Source organism: Podarcis gaigeae (genome assembly GCF_964106915.1).
Source record: "Podarcis gaigeae genome assembly, chromosome: 16".
NCBI classification, from domain to species: Eukaryota; Metazoa; Chordata; class Lepidosauria; order Squamata; family Lacertidae; genus Podarcis; species Podarcis gaigeae.
In genome coordinates this window covers 34,871,029-34,896,248 of record NC_139693.1, presented here as the reverse complement: position 1 = coordinate 34,896,248, position 25,220 = coordinate 34,871,029, and the positions used below count along the sequence as shown (strand labels likewise).

General features: G+C 44.3%; 1 protein-coding gene across 2 annotated transcripts in view; it reads left to right on the top strand.

The window, feature by feature from the left end:
- The window catches only part of ADGRD1 (adhesion G protein-coupled receptor D1), a 276,194-nt gene that overhangs the window by 35,841 nt on the left and 215,133 nt on the right, over positions 1-25,220 (top strand). For both annotated transcript variants that reach the window (XM_083717092.1, XM_083717091.1), the window contains 5 exons: positions 3,705-3,764; positions 6,289-6,406; positions 7,953-8,063; positions 16,320-16,395; positions 24,474-24,615. In XM_083717092.1, the coding sequence (XP_083573218.1) occupies positions 3,705-3,764; positions 6,289-6,406; positions 7,953-8,063; positions 16,320-16,395; positions 24,474-24,615 (507 nt within the window). The remainder of the gene's footprint in view (positions 1-3,704; positions 3,765-6,288; positions 6,407-7,952; positions 8,064-16,319; positions 16,396-24,473; positions 24,616-25,220) is intronic.

Below are 25,220 nucleotides of genomic sequence, written 5' to 3'. Positions count from 1 at the left end.
GAGCTTGACAGAGTCGAGAAGTTGCTCTCTGCTAACAAAACTCTGGCACTGATTTCAGCAGCGGGCGGATTATTCCCCTTTTAGTGCTGCTGGCTGGAGCTCTGGCTGTGACGGTAATCAGCTGTGATTTTGACAGCGATTGTCCTGCTAAACCCATGCGTAGCAGAGACACAGATTGTTTGCTCAGACAAAAAGGAAAATAAAATGACTATTAGTCTCCCAATTTCCATTTGAATTTTATTCTCATGTAGCCAGAGTGGATGTAATATTATTCATGTGATTGAGCTTTGAATCCTGAATTGCAGGGGGTTGGACTAGATGACCCTTGGGGTCTTTCTAACCCTAGACTTTTGTGGTTCTGTGTCTTTAGCCACTGTGTGGGATGGGGGAGCCAGATTGTGGCATAGGAGGAGGGGTGCTTTTATACTTTTATTTATTACTTGCTCATTTCACAACTTTGATATGCCATTTGATTGTAAAAAAATAGACTCTTCAGTGGTTTACAAAACCAAAGAAGATGAAAACATTCATGTTATCAAGACAAAAGAGAAACATGTATTAAAAAGCATTCAAAACTAATTAAAATCAACAGCCAGCTTAAAACACATGTCAACTTCTAAATGTCAGGAATGCCAGGATATTTTTAACAAAAAATTATATGTTGTTTGGCAGTTAAAACCTCAAAGTGGTTTACAAGAAAATAAAAGAGAACATTAAAATTATTGATAAAAGACAGGTTTGCCTAAATACAAATATTTTAAGCAGTGAAAAAGTACAGATACAGGTGTCTGCCTGATGTCAACAGATAGGGAGTTCCAGAGGGCTGCACTAAAATATTGATTTCCTAACAGTGCCGGTTCTGCAGGTCAACCTCACTGGAGTCCCATAGGAACTGGGGTAGGGTGCCTGAAATTCTCAGTGGGAAGGATAATCTACTGCCGAGGTGGGGAATCTGTTTGCGCCTTTGGGCTACATTCCCTCCTGGGTGGGCAGGGCCAGAGGAAAAAGTGGGTGGAGCAATGAATGTAATTTTTACCTCAGTACCATAGGGTGGTTTCTGAACAGATAGAGAAGCCTGGTGGGCTACATTTGACACCCAGGCCTGAAGTTCCTCACCCCAATCTAGTTTATCTGTATCCCTGCTTGGGAGCATGTTCCACTGAAGTGAATGGGACTTAACGTGCCATGTCTGCTTGGAAGCAAGTCCTACTGTGTCCCATGGGGTTTACTCTGAAGTAGGTGTGCATGTGAATGCTGTTCCACTGTATTTACTGGGCCTTGCTCCCAGGCAAGTTTACAAAGGATTGCAGGTTATATCCTTTAATGACAGAGATACGATGTACACTTTTGCATAAATGCTATCTTACACCATTAAAACCCTAAAGTCCTTAAAAACTACAGCATTTTTCCATGTATAAGACGGCCCCTATTTTTTGGGACTGCCACAATTTTTTTTTTTGGGGGGGGGGGGAATTCCCCAGAGTTGTTGAGCTTTGCTTTTTTTGGAGGGCGGGGGACACCGTTGCCAATCGGTAATCACATAAAGTGTTTATATGCATATGTGGTGGGACTGTCCTTTAGTTACTGTATTTTTTGGGTGAGGTGGAGCATTGAATACTTTTGCAGGAAACAAAATCTATATTTGTTATCTCCTTGTAATACTGCTTAAAAAAATGACAACAGCTCTGGTACAAGAACGCATAAAATCTTTATTGAAAACTTGCTGCTGGCTGCAGACATTGTTAATGCAAAACACTGACAGCAACAGACCCATTCTTAATCCTAGACATATGTGCTGAGAAGTAATAGCTATTGGGTTCTATGGAGCGCACTCCCAGGAATTGCGCATACATTTGGAGCCCTTAGAGTAGGTTAGGGACAGAGGAAGCTGCCTTAGATTGAGACCGATCAATTGGTCCATCTAGTTCAGTACTGCCTACACTGACTGGCAGAGGCTCTCCAGGATTTGAGACAGGGAACAGCCCTAACTGGAGATGCTAGGGACCTTCGGCCTGCAAAGCATTTGTAACAAAAATGGGAATTCCAAAAAGGAATTGGAAGTGGGAAAAGAAGAGGCAGTGCCTCCCTTACCTTTCCCACCCCGCCCTAGCCACAGTGATCCATGCAACGGTCACCTCCAGGCTTGACTACTGTAATTCACTCTACGCGGGGCTGCCCTTGAAACTGTCCCAGAAACTCCAGCGGGTGCAGAATGCAGCAGCGAGGCTCCTCACGGGGTCCCTGCCATGGGAGCATATTCACCCAGTGCTTTACCAGTTGTACTGGCTCCCGGTGGAGTATTGGGTCAGGTTTAAGGTGCTGGTTTTGACCTTTAAAGCCCTTTGTGGCTTAGGGCTGTCTCTTCTGGTACGCCCCGCAGCGGACCTTAAGGTCCATGAATAATTATAGTTTAGAGGTCCCGCGCCCTAAGGAAGTCAGACTATCCTCCACCAGGGCCAGGGCCTTCTCAGTGATGGCTCCGACCTGGTGGAATGCTCTGTCCCATGAGACCAGGGCCCTGCAGGATTTAACTTCCTTCCGCAGGGCCTGTGAGACAAAAGTATTCCACCTGGCTTTCAATTTGAACCTGACCTGATCTTTTGTTCCCCTTCCTTCCCTCCCCCTCCCCTTTTTGTGAAGATTGCCTGCTCTGGGATCCTACAGCTGGTTCTCCCTTGGTCTCCTCGCTGGCCCAAGTGGGACTAATTTAGCCAGCTAGCCCTGGTGATCATCTAATGTTTATTGGATGGATTTCCCCCCTAAACTGATTTTTGATTTTGATTTTATTGTTATTTACACTTTACACTGTATTTTATGCTGGGGTTTTTTGTAGCATCAATTAAATGTTTTAAATTTGTTGTTAACCACACTGAACCCAGTTTCCTGAACCAGGAAGGGCAGGGTATAAATTATTATTATTATTATTATTATTATTATTATTATTATTATTATTATTATCAAATGTTGAATCTCTGAATTTCTTTGGAGAGATATCAGTGGTGTCCAAAACATGTTGAACCATCACTTTTGTCTGCTACTCTGCTCTCCCCACCAACTTCTAGTCCAAGACACCTGCTCTACTGCTGAGCTACAGCTACTGCTACTGCTACAGCTACTGCTGAGCTACAGCTAATGAAAACGTGTTCTGCAGTGGAAATGTATAAACCAACTGAATTAATGCAGCGTTGAAATGGGAGAAGGAAACTGTGATAAACTGTTGCAGAGATGGGTCCCTTTCGTCTCCTATTGAAACAATTTCTGTAGATACCCCCTGTTCTAAAAATTCTGTCTGGCAACTGATGTTCACACACACACACACACACACACACACACACACACACAGACACGAGAATATATATATATTCTACAAGCATTTTCCCTCTCCTACCTTAGCCCCTCCAAGGTTTAGTCAGTTTCAAACATTTTGCATTTGTACATTGGTTTTAATATCTTGAGCAGGGGGATAAATGGATGCTAATGTAATTGGAGTTTCATTGTCCTGTTAGTGTCCATAAATACCCTTCTGCTTTAAAATATTGTTGTACAATATTTAATGAGCACAAGTGGTTCTCTGTGACATGTCTATTATTTTAGAGTGAATATGCACCTGGGGTGACTCAAATGCTATTTCCTGGGGGTTGGAGGAGATGGAGGAAGAGGGTTTTGATATTGTAATGAAATGACCTGGGTTTCTTTGTTTGCAGGTCTTCTTTAAAACTGTGGAAGGTGTGCTTGCGTTTCACGGCTGGAATGAAATGTCACAGGTAATGCCTTGCTACACATGAACTGCAAACCTGCAACCAACTTGCCACTTTTCTTCCCCTAATATATTTTTAATTGTGATGTGGTAAAAGGGAAGGGATGCTTCATTTGCTCACCTGTCTACATATTTCTTCTCCAAACTTCCTCTCCCATTCTGCTTTTTCCTTTGTCCATGGGATTTGGACTACATGCTTAGTGTTGCAGGCAGTGGCATAGCGTGGGTTGTCAGCACCCGGGGCAAGGCAAGTAATTTGTGCCCCGTAACCCGTGGATTTGCACCCCCTAACCCGTGGATTTGCGCCCCCTAATCCGTGGATTTGCGCCCCCTAACCCTAACCCCCAGATGTTGCGCCCGGTGCGGCCGGCCCCCCTGCACCCCCCACGCTACGCCACTGGTTGCAGGTGATATGGAACTTTGCTTGCTGGTGTTTGAACTGTGATGACCCATGTACACTAGGGGCAGATGGACTAGTCTATTTCTGATCCAAGGGTGCCAACTTGAATAAATTTTTTTTTGGGGGGGTCTCAGGTAAGCCCTGTTGGCATGCAGAGGGTCGCAGCCATCCCACTGCGAAGACCCATCAAAGACCCACCGGCCTCTGCTCCGATGTAAATCAGTGACCCAGGCTTCAAAGCCAGGGCACACTATATCAGCCGAGCGAACTGCGCACACAAACTGCACATGCAGAATAGGCGTGAGGCTTGTGGAAGCATACTACAACTACGGATTTATTAATCATAAATCAGGACAAAGAAACATGTCGTCTCTCTCTTTGTCTTCTCAGAGAGACAGAGAGAAGCAAAAGCTATACACACAACAGAAGTTCCCAGCAAGCTGTGCTGGTATGTAAACAGACATGTGACATCTAACAATCCTATGTCTGCTCCTTAAGGTGGAATGGAAATTCTCAACAAGCCCCACCCCACATAACCGATTACATGATGTAACACACACACGCACAATTTGAATGGCAATTCCCATCATTGGGGGCTCAAATATTGGGGGCGGGTGAAGGGTGTCAGTTCAGAAAGTATCGATCTAATGTGTGGAGATCTTTCCTATTCTGGTACAGATAGGTAGTTGTGTTGGTCTGCCATAGTCAAAACAAAAAAAAATCCTTCCAGTAGCACCTTAAAGACCAACTAAGTTAGTTCTTGGTATGAGCTTTCGTGTGCATGCACACTTCTTCAGATACTTCTTCAGATACACGCCTATTCTTCAGATGTGTATCTGAAGAAGTGTGCATGCACACGAAAGCTCATACCAAGAACTAACTTAGTTGGTCTTTAAGGTGCTACTGGAAGGAATTTTTTTTGTTTTCCTATTCTGATTAATACAAGAGGATTCTAGAAGGTACTAGAAGCTTCTCTGTGTGAGAGAAGCAGGCAGAAGCTTCATGATTGTTTGGGTTATACCTTCTGGGAAGCTGATTTGAACTAGTTCTCTTATCTCTTTCAATTAAGGTCATGCTGGCTGTAAATATAGGTCAGTAGGAGCCTGGGTTTTACATTCTTTCTTTCAATCTCTCTTCCTTTTGGTGTGCTGTTCTGTACATAGTATGCTTAGTGTTTAGTCTTGTTATATGTTTATAAGTTTTTCAAGTGTTGCAACTAGATTTTTTATGGACTGTACCAATCCTGAATGTATTGGATTTGTCACCATTAAGCTACATTTGCCTTCAGCACAAGTAAAGCTCTGCTGGATGAAATATGGCCTCTGGTCTGTTTTTGGAAACTCTGCTACATGTTTAAGTTTTTCCTCCAGACATATGACCTCGGCCCCTAGACGCTGATTCCTATGCTCTGATCTGTATCATTTTTTAATTAGTTAATTCACAAATTAGACTTAAATCATCATCATTAAACATCATTCCAAACCCTGAATTGAATTGGGGGGGGGGGATCCAGGGTGGGTGGTCCCTAGGTGGTCCTGGATTAGATTGACCCAATCAGGCGCCAGGGTCCTAGCGTGGGAGTGCCAGAGGGGTTGTGACCCCAGTCATGGGTTTTTGAGGGGGCACGAAGCATGCGCCCCCATGCAGGTGCCCCTAGCCCGGCCTGGCCCAGTACTCCTCCCCTGGCACCAGAGGAGCCAGCACTTGGAGGAGTACCTGGATGGGCCATGCTGGTTTGCCCCTGCCAAGTGCCGCATCAATTGGCCTGGCTGCCACCTGTGTGGGTGGGCAGGTAGCACAGTGCAGCCCTGCTTGACTCTGATGCAGTGTGGGGTCACTCTGGCAGTGTTGGCAGTGAGCACTGGGATGCTACTTTGGGCTCCTTCACCCTCCGTGCCCCGATTCCCCAGTACACGCACTCCTCCCTTGCGTGCATGCCAACACTGGGCACTGTGAGCTCATGCAACGCTGCTGCCAGGGGCACCAGATCAGCACCCCAGATTATGGTAGGCTATGTGCAGCCCTATCTTCAGAAAGGAGTGCTTGCTCTCTCAGTCCCACATTTGACATAAGGTTCCCTTTGCTCCTCCACACAATCGTAATCGTGGCTCTTTTTTGGTTTGCTTCTCAGACTGTACCCATTGCTCAAGACTTAGTTGAAACAATTGACAGTGTGATGCTTCATGTGGGCCGCAATCTTGGAGGAAGCCCATCAGCCATAACAGTCGAAGGCACATCATCCGTGGCAGGTGAGGCTTATCTGGCACACGCACAGACACCTGTTCTGAAACCAGAATCTGGATAATTGCAGTATGACATGTCTGCATCTGCAGCTTTTCACTTGGTGACAAGAAACAGGAAGACTTCCTCCCCTCTTTCAATCAGGGCTGGGGGGGCGGGGGAGACTGCATCCATCACAAAAGAGTTTATACAGTGGATTGGAGGGAAGGAAGAATATTAACCAAAGCTTTTTAATTCAGTTGCAGCTCTCCAAAAGTGGCTTTCTAATGATTCTATGTTTCACATGGGTTATTGCAGTGATTAGTTGGTGGCCTACATGCATTGGTCCACACTATTTTAGACCCATGCTTAAAAACATCCTATGCTAAGGCAGCTCCAATTCTGCCACCATGAAAAAACTAGTTTCTAGCACACACATCTTTCTTGGATGGGGTAGCTGTGTGGGAGCTGATGTTATATTATTGCCTCTGGGAAGGGCTGATGCACAGACCTCTAGTATTACATGAGACAATACTAGAACTCAGGGGATATGTAATGAAATTATGTGCTGGAGGATTCAGGAAGGACAAAAGAAGCTACAGTGGTACCTTGGGTTAAGAACTTAATTCATTCTGGAGGTCTGTTCTTAACCTGAAACTGTTCTTAACCCGAGGTACTACTTTAGCTAATGGGGCCTCCTGCCACCACCGCATGATTTCTGTTGTGTGTCAAGACCCCGAAGCCACCCCCTCGTTGAGAAATAACACACACAAGGACACGGATATTAGGTTAATGTTATTGGGCAAATTTTGGCCGCAACTTTATTGATTACAGAATGTGAGCGCTATTGGCTTAGGCATTGAATGGACTCCTGCCTGATGTGCAGGAAGTCTGGTAAGGGTAAACCACCGGAAGGGAGAGCCCTGTCAATGCATACCAACTCAAGCTCCCCCGGTGTTCCCATCGGGGTTGTGTCATGGCCCTAGCCCCCGACCTGGGCTTTGGACAAGATCAACACCCCCGGATTCCTTTAACGGAATACCCTTAAGCTTGGAGGGGCAGGTGATGGCCACACCTCCCCTCCCCCATCACAAGGTCAACCGCAACCCTAACAAAGTTGTGATGATTGCTACGAGGTAGGCGAAAACCAAGTGGCCAGTGCCAATTTGCCAAGTGGAAAGATTCCTACCAGGTCCCTCAACGGCGACCAACCGAGGTCCATAGCAAGGCCAGTGCCTAAAACCTGCAAAATAGGGAGGGAGGGCGGGTGATTGAGGAAGCGAGCCAAAGAGGAAGCCCTCTGGCTTGCGCCTCTGTTTAAATGGTCCTGGCCACCCCCCCGGCCAGTGGATTGGCTGGCCAGGCTCTGACATGGCCAGAACCCCCCAGGCAATGGGGGACTAAGTCCCGCACCCCCGGAAGGGGGTGGGTGGCCACGCGGTCCACCACAACTCCTCCCCATGGGGAAGTGGAGTGGATTTCTCATCCTGAAGCAAAGTTCGTAACCTGAGGTACTGTTTGTGTCGCCCCCTCCCCCTTATCATTGTTTTTGCATGTGCTTGTATTATTACACAGATTACTCTTTGGTCAAGATGCCTCCCCTACACCTGAGCGTGCCCCACTACCGTTTCCCATTGGAAGGGCAGAGTTATATTTCTATCCCTGGAGAAGCATTTCAGAACAAAGGTAAGATCTATGCTTTATGAAGGTTTTATGACGGGGAAGGCTTATCATTCTCCGTTAATTGAATGTGCAAACTGCCTGCTGCAGTGATGAGTTCTGCAGTCTTCTAACACAGAAAAGCCAATGTTTCCCTCCAGGTGTTGTTGGAACACAGCTCTCATTGCCATGCTAGCTGGGGGAGACGGGAGGTGCAATAGACAACTGCACAGTTTCTATCTGTAGAAATGGACAAAAGAAGAAAATGGTTAAGAGAGAATGCTGTGCTTTGTCAGGGAGATGCAGAGTTTTAAGCTTACTCTGGTTTTACATGCTATTATTGAGGTCCAGCTGGCACCAGAATCAACGGAAAATAGACCCATCAGTTACCCATCCCTGTCCTACGAAGCGTGTTTGCGAGTGTAGGTTTACAGTGCAATCCTACCTATGCATTTTTACTTGGAATAAAACCCCCACTGTGTTCTCTTCGGCTGACTCCTAGGCAGGTGTGTGTCAGGGATTCCTGCTCCCCCAGCCTCCCTTGTCTGCACTGCAAGTGCCCATGCCAGCATTTCTTGAAACATTTTGTTGCCATCCATTCCCTCGGAATGCTTTAAAACTTCATAGTAATTTTATTTATCTGTTTATTGGAGTATTTGTGCCCCGCTTTTCAACCCCAAAGGCTCTCTGAGCAGCTTACATACAGAGACAGTCCCTGCCTACAGGCGTACAATCTTAGATGAACACGATACAAAAGGGTAAAAGCACAGGAAGGGAAGAGGAAATAAAAATGAAGAGATTGTGTGAAGGAACTTAGTGCTTAGTTTATATTTTTAGTTGCTATTTTGATAATGTTTTTAATATTGTTTTATAGATTCTAAATGCTGCATTGATCTGTTAATCACATGACTTGCAGTAATTGTGAGGTTTAGTTTATTTTTTAGTTGCTGTTTTGTTAAGTTTTTTTTTTATAAATTACAACTGTTTTATTGATAATTTGTTAATTATTTTATATGATGTATGGCATATCCAATATATGCTATTATGATTTATTATGTTATGGTTATTTAGTGGTTGTAAGCTGCTTTGAGATTCATTTGAATGAAAAGCGGCATAGAAATACAATCAATCAATTTCTTCAGATGTCTTCTTAAAGTCAGGTAGTTGTTTATTTCCTTGACATCTGGTGGGAGGGCATTCCACAGGATGGGCGCCACTACCAAGAAGGCCCTCTGCCTGGCTCCCTGTAACTTCACTTCTTGCAGTGAGGGAATTGCCTGAAGATCCTAAGAGCTGGACCTCAGTGTCTGGGCTGAATGATGGGAGGTGGAGACACTTCTTCAGGTATAAAAGGCCAAGGCCATTTAGGGCTTTAAAGGTCAGCACCAAGACTTTGAATTGTGCTCAGAAACAGACTGTGAGCCAATGTAGTTAAGTTTGTGCATGAGAGAGTCACCACCACTGGAGGCAGGATAAACTTAAACAGGCTTTATTAAGGGGATTTTATTTACCTAAGGGGAAACTGACACATGTACAGGGGGCTTCAAAAGTGACTGTTGGCCGTTGATAGTCACTGCTCCTGATGTGATCCTCTAAGCAGCTTTCCCCTCAACTCAGTCTAATTCTCCACCCCAGCCAATTTATTTCCTCCCGCCAACCAACTCTTAACTCTCCTACTAACAAAATGAATTTCAATAGGGACAAATATAAGGTTCTAAATTTAGGCAGGAAAAAAACAGCTGCACAGATGTAAAAGGGGGACACCTGGGTTGACAGTAGTATGTGTGAAAAGGATCAAGAGATCTTACCACAAGCTGAACATCTAGGCTGCATCACCAGAAGTATAGTGTCCCGATCAAGGGAAGTATTAGTACTGCTGTATTCTGCCTTGGTCAGACCCCACCTGGAGTATTGTGTCCCGTCCTGGGTGCCACAATGTAATAAAGATATTGACAAGCTGGAATGTGTGCAGAGGAGGGCAACCAAGATGATAAAGGGTCTGGAATGCAAGCCTTATGAGGAACGGCTGAGGGAGCTAGGTATGTTTAGCCTGGAGAAGAGGAGATGTGAAGGCCATCTAAATATCTAAAGGCTGTCACATGGAGGATGGAGTAAGCTTGTTTTCTCCTGCTCCGGAGGGTAGGATGGAAACCAGTGGATTCAAGTTATGGGGAAGGAGATTCCGACTAAACATCAGGAAGAATTTGCTAACAGTAAGAGCTGTTTGACAGTGGAACAGACTGTCTCAAGAGGTGGTGGACTCTCCTTCATTGGAGATTTTTAAAGCATCAGTTGGACAGGCGTCTGTCCTGTATGAGCTAGATGAGATTCCTGCATTGCAGGGGGTCGGACTAGATGACCTTTGGGTTCCCTTCCTACTCTACAATGCTATGATTCTATTCTCACTGACAAATGATACCCAACTGGCCATTCACTATCCAACTGGCTGGAACCTCTAGCCAATCAGACTGAAAATTACCTGACCCATGCCTCACCTGCTAAATTTTAAAGCAGGTTCTTTGCTCTGCTGGAACGGTCACCAAGCAACCGTGGCCAAAAAGGTTTGTAATGCTATAGTAATGCAGGGCATTGTGGCAGTCACCGAGGTCATGAACACCAACCACACACACACACACACACACACACACACACACACAATGCATGCAATAAAACTGCAACCTTAATCAGGCTTCTCTGCATTTGCTAAGTTGGAGGTGAGAGGTGCAGGCAGAAATTCTGAGATGCAGATAGGTATTTAGGAGGGAGGCAAGAACATCAAGCCAAACTTCGGTTAGTCCTTGAGCCAAAAACAATAAAGGCATCTTGACTCTCCTCTCTAGTTCCTGCTGGATTCAAAGGGCTTCCACATGTTGGTCGTAAAGAGGAAAGTACTCCGAAGAGAGTAATTCAAAGAACACAGAATAGTGTTCATTTCTTTTTTTTTTATAAAAAAAAGCTTTTAGAGGCCAGAAATTTGCACACCATTTCCATAAATACCTGATGCAAAACCCAGAAAGGAAGCAAGAGTACCAAACACAACCCAAACACCCATTTATGAATCTGGAGTTCAAGTGCCATAAGGATCAGGCAGAGACAAAAACCAAAACCCAGAACCAGAATGTTACCCACTGCTATAAATTACGTTAAGTTCAAGACTTCTCGTCTTACATTTACAAGTGCCGTGAGTTTAAAGATCCCAAGCAACATGTCGCTGAAGCACCCAGTTGTATTTTATGATTTCTGTCCCAATACTCTATAAAGGAGCACCAACACCCCATAACCCTACTTAAGTCAATCAACAACACATTCTATCAATGTGTGACGTTGCACATTCTAAGTGGTTTCACTCTCTGACATCCAACTATTTATTTATTTAAAGATCTATAAACCACACTTTCATATAAAAATATTGCTAGGCATTATGTGTAATATTAAAAAGTACAATGCTGCGGTGAAAACAATAAAGGCATCAAACACATCTGCAAAAGCTGTTGGGCAGAGAATCCCAGGTTCAAAAGGAGTGCATCCTGAATAAAGCAGTTTTCCAAAGAAATCTGAAAGCGATCAGAGATGACTCCTTCCAACCAAAGCAAGGACTTGCCACACTTGGTAAACTCTGACTGAATGCCAGCTGCATGAGGAACTACAAACAGTGCCCCATCAGAAGACCTTGGCGATCAAGGTCCAAGTTGTTTAGGGCTTTGCGAATTTAACACAAAGACCTGAACCTGGCCTGGTGATGGAAGCAGCTCTTTCAGCAGCAGAGTTGCATGGGGACAGCAATCCATTCCTGTAAGAAGAAGAAGAAGAGGAGGAGGAGGAGGAGGAGGAAGAAGAGGAGTTTGGATTTGATATCCTGCTTTATCACTAACCTAGGTAAAGGTAAAGGGACCCCTGACTATTAGGTCCAGTTGTGGCCAACTCTGGGGTTGTGGCGCTCATCTCACTTTATTGGCCGAGGGAGCCAGTGTACAGCTTCCGGGTCATGTGGCCAGCATGACTAAGCCACTTCTGGCAAAACCAGAGCAGCGCACGGAAACGCCATTTACCTTCCCGCTGGAGTGGTACCTATTTATCTGCTTGCACTTTGATGTGCTTTTGAACTGCTAGGTTTTCAGGAGCAGGGACCAAGCAACGAGCGCTCACCCCATCGCGGGGATTCGAACCGCGTCCCTTTTCACTACCCTAAGGAGTCTCAAAGCGGCTAACAATCTCCTTTCCTGTCCTCCCCCACAACAAACACTCTGTGAGGTGAGTGAGGTTGAGAGACTTCAGAGAGGTAAGACTAGCCCAGGTCACCCAGCAGCTGCATGTGGAGGAGCGGGGAAGCGAACCCAGTTCACCAGATTACGAGTCCACCGCTCTTAACCACTGCACCACACTGGAAGTCAGGATGTTGCATTCTGCAGCTTCCAGACTAGATACAAGGGCAGCCTCACCTAAAGCATGTTACAGCAATCAAGGCTATGCAATACAGAGTGAATGTGTGCAGGGAAAGGGGGAGCCTTTGTGTGTATAGCTGTATGCTCAAAAACTTCCATATGGTCTAGAATTCTGTGCAATCAGCTCCCTGCCTGCAGATGTTTTTGTTGCATGTGTGGATTTAGTTTGTGCAGTATCAGAGGTAGGGCTAGTCATCGCAGCCTTATTCCAGTTCATATGTTGATACAGGACATGAACAGCTCGCCCCTCACCCATGATCTTTTCTAGTAAGCACCTTTACAACAACAAAATCCTCTGCTGCATACTCTTTTGTCACTCATCTAATCTAGGTGTTGCCATCTAGTCTTTAGCCAGCACTGTCTGAGCATCAGCATATTTCCTACAACTTCACATTATTTCATTTGAATCACATGCAGCTAAGGCTGTTCATTGTTAGCAGTCACATCTGCACTGCACAGTCAAATCGTGTTGGTTCCTTGAGGCAGAAACGAAGCAGCAAAAAGAAGTTTGGGAGTACCTTAAAGATAGATTTATTGAGCCACAATAAGTCTTAATAAGGAACCATGAGACTCTTGGTTGTTTAAACTAGTTCCGCAGCTGTTCTTTCTCTCCGTGGAATTCTAGGAACCACAGTTCTGTGGGATAGATTAGAGACTGTCACCTAATCATATTTCTGAGGATTTTTGGGAGGGGGTGGATGCGAAGTCATGGCTTCTAGAGTGGCTTGTATAAAACAGATGCAACTTTGCAGGGTAGAATGTGCATTTTAAAATCTATTTATGAAGGATTGTTTGAACTGCTCTTTGCATTGTGGTTCTCCAGATGACCTGTTTATGGAGCGTTTGTCTTGATTTGATTGCACAATACTTACGTAGAGGTTAGACTCTATCCAGCCTCTATCGAGCATTCATTTTGATTCATTTGCAGGGAGGTTATATGACCATGAGCATTCATTCTGATTTTCTTGTACACTGTTTATACACCTTTGCCTTAATTATTCATTCTTTGCATACACTTTGGTGCATTTCCCTGTTGCTTTCCTACCTGCAAAAAGTCTGTTTTTTTAAAAAATAAAAATAAAAATGCATTTGTTGCAGTAGGATGATAGGAGGTCCGTATTAAGGGATGTAAACCTGGATCGAGGAATGTAATAGCATCACTCCATTCTGTCTTGGTCAGACCTCACCTGAAATACTGTGTCCAGTTCTGGGTACTACAGTTTAAGAAGGACCTGGATGGTCTGGAAGATATGCAGAGGAGGGTGACCAAGGTGATCAGGGGTCTGGAAACCAAGAGGATCGGCTGAGGAGGTTTAGCCTGGTAAAGAGGAAATGGAGAGAAGATCTGATAGTCATCTTCAAATACAGTGGTACCTTGGTTTAAGAACAGCTTAGTTCATGAACAACTTGGATTAAGAATGCTGCAAACCTGGAAATAGGTGTTGTGGTTTGTGAACTTTGCCTTGGAAGCAGAACATGTTCCGCTTCCTGTTGAGTGTGTTCCATTTGTAAATTGAGTCCCCTGCTGCTATGGGAAAGCATGCCTTGGTTTACAAACGCTTCGGTTTAAGAACGGACTTTCGCAATGGATTAAGTTCATAAACAGGGCCGCCTTACCCATAGGCACTAGGGGTGCAGGGCACCTGGGTGCTGGGCTCTCAGGGGCGCCAGGCCAAGAGTCTGGGGCCTGAGTCTGGGGAAGAGCCCTCCCATTGGCCGGAGCGCTGTGACTGGCTCTTCTGCTGCAGGCAGCTCTGCCTGCAAGTTCGGGGGCGACCGAGCCAGCAAGACACTGAGGCAGCTGGCTGGCTCTGCTCTTCTGCACTCCTGGGACTGGGCAATGGGGGGAGGAGCCGGGCAGATCTTTGCACCCCAGCACTGCATATGCTTAAGACAGCCCTGTTCATAAAATAAGGTACCACTGTATGTAAAAGGTTGTCACACGGAAGATGGAGCATGCTTGTTTCTGCTGCTCCACAGGGCAGGGCCCGAACCAATGGCTTCAAATTACATTAAAGGAGATTCCAATTAAATATTAAGAAGAATGGTATAAGCTGTTTGACAGTGGAACAGACTTCATTCAGAAGGTAGTGGATTCTCCTTCCTTTTAAAGCAGAAGTTGGATGGCCATCTGTCATGTATGATCTAATTGAGATTCTGGCCTAGAAGGGGGTTGGACTAGATGACCCTTGAGGTCCCTTCCAACTCTACAATTCTATGATCCTGAAGTTGCTTCCAATCCCAAAGTTCATCATACTCAGAGATGTTCCTGTTAAATTAATGGAACTGACCAACTTAAGTCCATCAATCTGAATGGGTCTACTATAAGTAGAGCTTGGTTGGGCACACATCCCAGAGCACTTCAATCGGGCAAACCTGAATTTCTGGTATTCACGTGAATCCTTTCCACAAAATGCTTAGCCACTCATTTTGCCTTTGAGTTCGAAGCCATTTGAAGGAGGTTTTACTAGAGACAATATTTATATACCGTACTTTTTTGCACTATAAGACTCACCTTTTCCCTCCTAAAAAGTAAGGGGAAATTGTGTGCGTCTTATGGAGCGAATGCAGGCTGCACAGCTATCGCAGAAGCCAGCGATCCCAGAAGCGCAGCGATCCCTTTTGTTGTTCTGGCTTCTGAGATTCAGAATATTTTTTTTCTTGTTTTCCTCCTCCAAAAACTAGGTGCGTCTTGTGGTCTGGTGCGTCTTATAGAGCAAAAAATACGGTAATTTAGCTGTTTAGCTTCATCACATTATGAAGGTGGTGAGAAGTCTACACTGTCCTGTGTTGATATTCCTTTTCTAAAACTCTGTGTGTGTGTGTGTGTGTGTGTCTGTGTCGGGAGGTGAGAAGGAGTGTTCCTTCTTCCTTTAAGTGAATGGTTGGAATCCCCATAAAAGTAGAAGTGGGGAATGATGGAAGAGGTGACGTTGCCAATTTACAATGTGGCTTTAAATTGGCTTTCCCACCCTTCACTTTTTGCTCAAGCTGCAACACTGGCATGTAATAAATATCCTTTTTAAAAAATAAATATTTATTAAGATTTTTTGTAAAAAAAATACATAGATAATAAACAACATTGCTTATATCATAACAAAATTTCATAACTTGTTTAGACTTCCTCACGTCTCCTGCTCCCACTTACATTGTTGAGAAGTTTTTTCAAGCAAATTATCATCTTGTTTACAATCTTATATCCACTCATTTAAATATAGTCTAACAATTCTCCAAAAGGTTTGTATTTTCCTTGATCTCACATATCATCAAATTCCATTCTAATTTAGTGGTGGCCAATTATTTATGATCAAGCATCCTTCTTAACATTCAACCAAATTACAATATTTTTGTAAATAAATCTTAAATTTCTTCCAATCTTCTTCAATCCTTTCTTCTCCCAGGTCTCGGATTCTGCCAGTCATCTCCGCCAGTTGCATATAGTCTATCAGCTGCATCTGCCACTCTTCCAGTGTGGGTAGATCTTGAGTTTTCCAATTCTTGGCAATGAGTATCCTTGCTGCCGTTGTTGCATACATAAAGAATGTTCGGTCCTTCTTTAACACCTTCTGGCTGACAATACCCAGGAGGAAGGCCTCTGGTTTCTTAGTGAAGGTATACTTAAATACCTTTTTCAACTCGTTATATATCATTTCCCAGAAGGCCTTCACTTTAGGGCAAGTCCACCAGAGGTGAAAGAATGTTCCTTCATTTTCTTTACATTTCCAACATTTATTATCAGACACATGGTATATTTTGGCAAGTTTAACTGGGGTCATGTACCATCTATATATCATTTTCATTACATGTAATAAATATCCTGTCCCTTTCCCTCTCTCTACAGCTTGGATAACCATTGTGGGACTTCTCTACCATACCATGCACCAGTTCTTCGGAAGTATCAGACCAACAGAAACAAAGTAAGTTCCTTATTTATTTATTTTTTAAAAGGCAAGTTGATTGTGCATAATGAATAGTACTAATATTACAAGTGGGACCCTGGTAGGAATGGGTGTGTCTGTCAATCTTGGTTTTCATTTATCCTGGCAAATTTCCATATCAGTTTGAGATTATTATTTTTTGGGGGGAAAGTCCTCATGAGAATTCACCAGCATTTTAGTGCAAATTTCTCTTGAAATACAAATTTGTGCAAAGCAGTTTCCCCTAATGTAATGTATTATTTGTAGGTTGTTTTCGCTAAAATGTGAGCCTAGCATATGCATGTTTTTGTACACATTGCTTGTTTTTGTAGGCCTTGCTTGGCTAAATTGTAAAATTCGTGTGGATTTTGAAAGATGGCTGGTTTTGGTTCTCATCTGGCTTCGTAGAGGGTGAATCATCTTCTGCTGGATCTAGACACATTTAAAAAAACGTTACAGGAAAACGTGTTATAAAGCTCATAATGGAAAATCACACTGGCGAAGGAACAAACTACAGCGCCATGTGGTGTCGCATGTTTATAACACAGTTATAATGATATAACTGAGTGCAGCTTAGTCCTGGGTTTCACGCTACGTTGGATTGTAGCATGACTGGAAATTTCAGTGCCTGCATTTGCTGGTTGCTTTCAGCTCATGCGATCTGCATTGCATTTTCCTGTGCAACCTATTTGTGTCTGGGTCTTGCGTTAGGTTGGACTTTTAAGGCTGATTGTGGATCGTCTACAAGCAGAATTGTATCGTGATTCAAGTGGATTTTGTGCAACGCCTAGATAATTTGTTTTCTGAAGTGTCTAACAAATGCAAACAAACTCAGATAATTCCCACTGGGTATGCCCAGTAGCTCTTTGGACCCTTGCCTAGATAAATCATATGTATTGCCATCACCTCCCTCTACCACAAGTTTAATGTTCACTTCTCCTTTTGTAAAGATCGTACCTTGTTCGCACTTCAAACAGCATGACAGACTAATACTAACATCGCCAGTGAAGTATAGCGTTCTTCCACCTCCTCCGCCTTTCCCATACGCACTTGGCTAAGTTTTACACCACTAAAGCAGATAAAGCACTCGGATCCATTTACTTTCTGCATGGCACTAGTGACATGTCCCGTAGATTAAAACAAAGGGAACTAAGAGCAATAAACCATTCAAAAAGACAGCCCAGCTCTGACCTGAGAATTTCCCAAGCCAATTCAAGACAATCATATATATAAGCATAGTCTAAATGCATTAACTCAGGTAATTACTGCTGAAAAAAATTGATGCCTGGAGTGGCAGCCCAGCCCCCTTTCCCTCATACCATAGCAAGGTTGGGTGGGGAAGGGACCTAGCCCACAAGGCAGAGCAGTACGTTTCCAAGTACAATTCAAAACTGACAGTCTGGAAATACCCCTCATTATCAAGGAGAAAATGGCAGGTGATGGGAGGGACCTGCCACAGGCTCTAATGAGTTGCTGCCAGTTAGAGTAGACAGCACTAGTCTAGATGGGTAGGCTGGCCTGCTGTTGGGCAGTTTTCTGCCTTCCTATATAAGTACATAGAGCTTTTTTCCACAAGGGGATCAGTCAAATATGCAACCCGCCTCTTGCAGCCTTGAAAAGAGTTGTGCTCCAGGAAAAAGCTTTATCACATGACCATGTTCTTAAATGGGCCCAGATAACACTTCCTGGGAGTATGAGTGACTTTCAGCGGCAAGTAAGTTTTGGACCTGGTTTGGCATCTGTCTGTCTCAAGAGACAATGGAGAGCAGCTCTGGGGGTGAAGTCAAACTGCTGTGTTATCAGCACCAAAGTGATCTCCCTAGAGGATAAGCCTGGGCAGTGTGTATGGAGGTCCTGAGCTACCCAGGCGACAAGACCCTCCTGTTGACCTCACTGATGTGGTCCAAAGGAAAGCAGAGCAATGCCTTTGGCACCAGCTTGGCTGCAGGAGTTGCCAGAAGAAGGAGTTGCCAGAAGAAGGAAATGCCTTGCAAATCTGAAAATAGAATATCATCAATATTGTGTTGTTGTGTATTGTTTGCAGACTGAAAACACCATCAGCGGCAAATCCAGATTGTTATTTTATAGGTTGATCTCTGTTCCGGACATGGGATGAATGAGCAAAAATCGGCAATTTCTGCTCCCTTTTCTGTTTCCTTTGGAATTCTCTGACTTCCTTACTGGTTGTATACTTAAGCAAATCCCATCTCTTAAAATCTGGATGGCACCTCAGTTCTTTGGAGAAAATAGTAATTCCAGGAATGCTAGCTTGGCCTTACTTCCCCCGTCGCTTGGTGAATCAAAGTCCAGCTAGCTGAGGAATGCTTGCAACTCATCAGTCATCTTTCTCCTTGCTTGCACTGATGCACAATTTTGTGTGTGTGTTTATACTGCTTATTTATGCCCATAATGAGGATTTTTACAATCTCATTTTCTTTTCAAGGTCCAGTGGCATAGCGTGGGGGGTGCAGGGGGGGCCCCGGCCGCACCGGGTGCAACATCTGGGGGTTAGGGTTAGGGGGCGCAACTCCACGGGTTAGAGGGTGCAAATTACTTGCCTTGCCCCGGGTGCTGACAACCCACGCTACGCCACTGTCAAGGTCCTTCCTTTCCGCTCAGGGTTAGCCAAGGCTGTGCCTTCCATATGCTGTGGACTACAGCCATCAGCCCCCTCTGGCATAAGCCAATAGTCAGGGATTATGGGAGTTATAGTCCACCAACATCTGGAAGGCACCAAGCTGGCTACCCTGATTTAAGTCTTTAGGGCTGCAATCCTATGCACCCTTAAAGGTAAAGGGACCCCTGACCATTAGGTCCAGTTGTGGCCGACTCCGGGGTTGCAGCGCTCATCTCGCTTTATTGGCCGAGGGAGCTGGCATACAGCTTCCGGATCATGTTGCCAGCATGACTAAGCCACTTCTGGCGAAACCAGAGCAGCGCACGGAAACGCCGTTTACCTTCCCGCCGGAGTGGTACCATTTCTTTTTTTAAACAAATGCTTGTACATGCTAACACCCTTAGATACTTTTCTCAGTTTCAGTGTGCTTCTTTTGTCCTCTTTTAGTAAAAGTTCTTAAAAATACTTAATTTTAACAGTGAATTCAAAAGATGGATAGAAAGTGACTGGTACAAACTTATAATAGGGTGGTATATAAATTCAATTTTAAATAAATAAATAAATAAATAAATAATAAATGAAATAAAATGGCCAAACCATAGGTTATGGCTTTTGACTGCAGGCTGGCTCACACATCTTCAGCCACTACTTGATGCTTGCAGCCTCCAGTGCTGTCTTGCATGTGTGAGGGGCTGCCATAAGTTCAGCACATAATATTTGTGTATCTCTTCAAGCACCTTTCAGGCATATTCAACTGTTGACCAGGAGAAGGGTACAGGCAGGAATCAAAGTCTGTATTCAGAAATGCATGGCTCCTCACTTGGGCTTGCATCCAGCTAAATTCTGCTCAGAGTAAGCATACTGAAGTCATGTCTATTAGTTAACCATGTTCATTAGTTTCAGTGAGTCTATAGGCACACTCCTCCATTGTCTCCTGAGATGGATGGATGCCAACGAATAGTGGATCCATATTTGCAACCAGTATTAAAAAAGAGAGTTTCATGTTAAAATGAGCCACCACAAATTTAAAAGCCACCTCCAACGCAAACATTTTTCTGTGTTTCAGACATTCAGCAGGAAATGTAGAGAAATCAAATTATGATAGCGAAAATTCACCTGCAACTGCAAAATTTAGCCTCCTTAAAAGAAAAGAAAGAGAGAAAGTGAAAACAACACAATTATTTAAACATCACTCGTCGAAATTCCCTCAAGCTAGGAAAATATCTTTTCTGGCAGGTTTTCTAATGAGAGGTTGAGCCAGCTTGGCTTCCCTCGGAACCCTGGTTTGAATTATGCTATCTTTGAGAAGCAAACACTTTCTGGACAAGATGGGCCTCTTTCATAACAGGGCTATAAATAACATGCCCAAATAATAATTTGCAAAATATCGGCCTCTGAACGGAGAGCCCAGGCTGTCGGTGTGGGAAGCTTTCCCTTTGTACCCTTCACTTCATGGAGATTTATCTTCAGTCATCTAAGGTGGTCCCATCAGGAAATATAATTGTCTGTGTTGACAGAAAGGCATTGTAGAAAGAAGCTTATGAAATGCAGTGAAGGAAATGAGGGGTGATCGTTTACTGTGGTTTCTTCTTTTTTTTAAAAAAAATGCTAAACTACGCAAAGTGGTGTCAATGGCTCTGCTCTCTCCACAATTATCTCTTTTCAACAAACCTCCAGCTGAGCTTAGACTACAACTCCCAGCATCTCATGAGGACTGTGGCTGAGGTGAGTTGTAGTCCAACAACATCCAGAGGCTGCCATGTTGGCTATCCCTGGGTAAGACTGAAAGTGAGATCCATGACTGAGTGGAAATTTCAACTCAGCTCTACATGGGCCTCATCCCTACTCTGTGTACTGGATTATCACCACTTCCACCACCCCACATGCATGAGTCAGATTTTCATTCGGAGATGGAGATCCCAACTCCGCTTTCTCCCTCGTTTTTAAGGCAAGTTACTATTCTATCCAGACAGGCGACCATAGCAGCCATTTTGTGGCTACCCTATGGAAGCCATGTTGTTTTTGTGTCCACAACAGTCTTTTACAATTTCAAAAAAGTTTCCAAAGCTTGGGGAACCCCCCCACCTCGCTTTAACCTACGCATAGGCAAACTTGGCCCTCCAGATGTTTTGGGACTACAACTCCCATCATCTGTGACCACTGGGCCTGTTAGCTGGGGATGATGGGAGTTGTAGTCCCAAAACTTCTGGAGGACTGAGTTTGCCTATGCCTCTTCTAACCTCTATACCACACTGGCTCTTCTGGAACTTGGACATGGGGAGCACCTGAAGGCATCAAGTTTGGATCATAAAAAAGGGTCTGGCTAGCATAAAAGCCCAACTATTATGTCTTAAAAATAACCCCCTCCCCAAACAAACTGTCAGGACCCTCATTTGCAACACCCTACCTCTCCACTAAGGGGATAGTTCAGGCTGCCTTTACTGAAATCTCCCCTCAGGTTGGCACTGAACACAGCCACATTGCACAGCCAATGAGAGGCACAGCCAACTAAGCCTAGTGTTGTCTTCCAAGCTCTTCTACAAGAATTCAAGGGCAACACCAAGATGGAGGAGGAGGGAGCTGGCAGTCTGTGATTGTATGTAAGAAGACAGACAGGTGGGGGCAGGCTGAGGTTGGTGGAACAGTCTGCTTGAACTACTGCAATGCGCTCTGTGTGGGGGTTCCTTTGAAGGTGACCCAGAAACTACAACTAATTCAGAATGCAGCAGCTAGACTGGTGACTGGGGGCGGCCCCCGAGACCACATAACACTGGTGTTGAAAGACCTACATTGGCTCCCAGTATGTTTCTGAGCACAATTCAAAGTGTTGGTGTTGACCTTTAAAGCCCTAGACAGCCTCGGCCCAGTATACCTGAAGGAGCATCTCCACCCCCATTGTTCTGCCCAGACACTGAGGCCCAGTGCCAAGGGCCTTCTGGTGGTTCCCTCACTGCGAGAAGCAAAGCTACAGGGAACCAGGCAGAGGGCCTTCTTGGTAGTGGTGCCCACCCTGTGGAACCCCCTCCCATCAGATGTCAAAGAGATAAACAACTACCTGACATTTAGAAGACATCTGAAGGCAGCCCTGTTCAGGGAAGTTTTTAATGTGTGGCATTTTAATGTATTTTTAATCTTTGTTGGAAGCCGCCCAGAGTGTCTGGGGAAACCCAGCCAGATGGGTGGGGTACAAATAATAAATTATTATTGTTATTGTTACTGTTGTTGTTGTTGTTATTGTTATTGTTATTGTTATTGTTATTGTTATTGTTATACCACTTCCTCATCCTCACTACCATCCTCTATTAGGTCCCAGGGAAGGTTTCAACATATTAATTGAGCAGAGGCTGCCATGCTCTGTAGCTCTGGAGACAGCACTGGGCAATGCAACAAGTCACGTGACACAGATCTTTCACCAGCAAAGTTAGCCTTTGATCCTATTGGATTAGTGAGTCTGCTGGGTTTTAAATTTTAGAAATAAATGTACAATTAGGCTGCATAAATCTCACTGAAGTCAGCAGGGTTTAAAGAGCCTATCCATGTGCCATCAGTGTCCAAGTCTTAAATATGTTTCCAGAAGGGCTATGAATTATTGTTTTGTACGTTGTAGGGCAGTAGCATGCAACCTGTTTGTTTTTGCTGAGGGCTACACTCTTGGTAACTTGTTGGGGGGCTGCATTTGTTGGGGGGCTGCAGGGAGCAGAGCCAGAGGTGGGTGGGATGGAGGGATGGAGGAGAAATTTTATTCAGTTTGCATTTCAAGGCAAACCTTCTTGATTTGTATTTTCTGAAACAAAATGTGAACCGAAACTCAGCCATCTTCTGAAATTCACACTTCTCTGAATTTTGCAATGCCGTCCTTCAGCCAAGAATTGTGTACAGAAATCCATATACTGGAGTGAAAGGTGCATAAAAGTGCACATGTTAGTGGGGGGACACACATGCAAAAATATAAAGCTTTGCAAAATTGCACTTCAAAATATTCATATAAAAATGTGTCTGTTGGGAGAAATTCACACCAAAATGCTGGTGAATTTTTCTGAGGACTTGTCATTTATGTTTTAACTATTTATTTCTGTTTTCATCTTGTGAACTGCCCTGAGATCCTTTGATGAAGGGCGGTATGTAAATCTAATAAATAAATAAACTAACAAATAAAGTAAAGTGTTGTGGAAATGTGGAGAAATGAACTTAAGAAAGTGAGAGAAACTAAAAGACATCTGAAGGCAGCCCTGTTTAGGGAAGCTTTTAATGTTTAACAGACCACTGTATTTTAATACTTTGTTGGAAGCCACCGAGAGTGGCTGGGGTGTAAGTAAGTAAGTAAGTAAGTAAGTAAGTAAGTAAATAAATAAATAAATAAAATTTATTTATTAAAATTGACAGATCTGTCCATCTTCAGGGGGCAGGAGACCCTTTCTCTCTCTTTCTTTCTGGCACCCCTTATCTCTCTCACCCAGTGCTTTTTTTCTAAAAAAAAATGTTTAGGGTTACTCTCATTTTCCTATTCATATTGAAAGAGGTACAGTGGTACCTCGGGTTACAGACGCTTCAGGTTACAGACGCTTCAGGTTACAGACTCTGCTAACCCAGAAATAGTACCTCGGGTTAAGAACTTTGCTTCAGGATGAGAACAGAAATCATGCTCCGGCGGCGTGGTGGCAGCGGGAGGCCCCATTAGCTAAAGTGGTGCTTCAGGTTAAGAACAGTTTCAGGTTAAGAACGGACCTCCGTAATGAATTAAGTTCTTAACCAGAGGTACCACTGTAAAGGTAAAGGTAGCCCATTAGGTCCAGTCGACTTAGATTCACAAAATGTTTAGGGGTATGCATACCACTTTGGGGACGCGGGTGGCACTGTGGGTAAAAGCCTCAGCGCCTAGGGCTTGCCGATCGAAAGGTCGGCGGTTTGAATCCCCGCGGCGGGGTGTGCTCCCGTTGCTCGGTCCCAGCGCCTGCCAACCTAGCAGTTCGAAATAGGGACCGCTTTCTAGCGGGAAGGTAAACGGCGTTTCCGTGTGCAGCTCTGGCTTGCCAGAGCAGCGATGTCACGCTGGCCACGTGACCCGGAAGTGTCTTCGGACAGCGCTGGCCCCTGGCCTCTTAAGTGAGATGGGCCCACAACCCCAGAGTCTGGCAAGACTGGCCCGTACGGGCAGGGGTACCTTTACCTTTATGCATACCACTGCTCTCACTGATCTCTTTTCCCTCTCCAGACAGTGAGCTGCTCTTGGCAGGGGTCTGAACTGACAAATTTCCAAGGGCTTTTGAAATCAGACAAAAAGTCAAAAGCAGCACTAGCTACACAGTTCGTCCCCCTTTGTTTCAGAGAGGCTAAGTGTTGCTGCTGTTTTTTTGTTATTTTTTAAAGGTAGTGGTACCTGCTTAAGTTCTCAGGATGGGGCAGATTAGACATCAAAATACGCAACCAACTACAAACATCCCATTTCTTCTTTCTTTCTCAGAATTCCCGAAGCTGCTGCCTGCAAGGACTGCATAATTATTGCAAGCAGCTACCTTATCTCCCTGAAAGTGGAACCCCCACCGACATTGTCCCACAATTTGTCCGGTTCTCCTCTCATTACCATCCATTTGAGACACAAACTGGTAAGGAGTGATGAATCCTTTAACTTGCTTCTTTGCTATGATGTCTGTAACTCTGTATGACACGTTCGGTATCAAGCACAGCAGAATTTCGGGACTTGCGTAAACTATGCCAATGTGAGACATCTGTGTTTAACAGTTGTTGTTCCTCTATTAGTTACGTGTAGGGCTAAAATGTACGGTGGGTGCTTGTTTTGTTGTTGTGTGAGACACCCTGTGCTTCCACCGTGTACTCACCCAGCCACTCTGCCTCAAGCTCACTTTCAAAGTTATACAGCTCTTTAGATCTAGAAGCTTGAATTTATTAAAAAGAATGATGACATTCTCTGAGTGTGATATTTTGGATGATGCTTTCATGGAGTCACAAATTATACCCAGCCTTGACTATTATTTTATTTATTGAATTTATATCCTTTCCTTCCTTCTGAAGGAGCTCAGTGTCATTTTATGGCAGACTGGAAATAGTATTGCCCTGTTGAGTTGGCTGGACATGGTTTTGGCTGTTTCTCTGTTGGTGACTGTTTACAGCTGATGGTTTAATGCTATGTGGTAGAGAAAGATGGTGAAAATGGAACATGGCCTCCTCAAGAGTGGCCCCCAGATTGTAG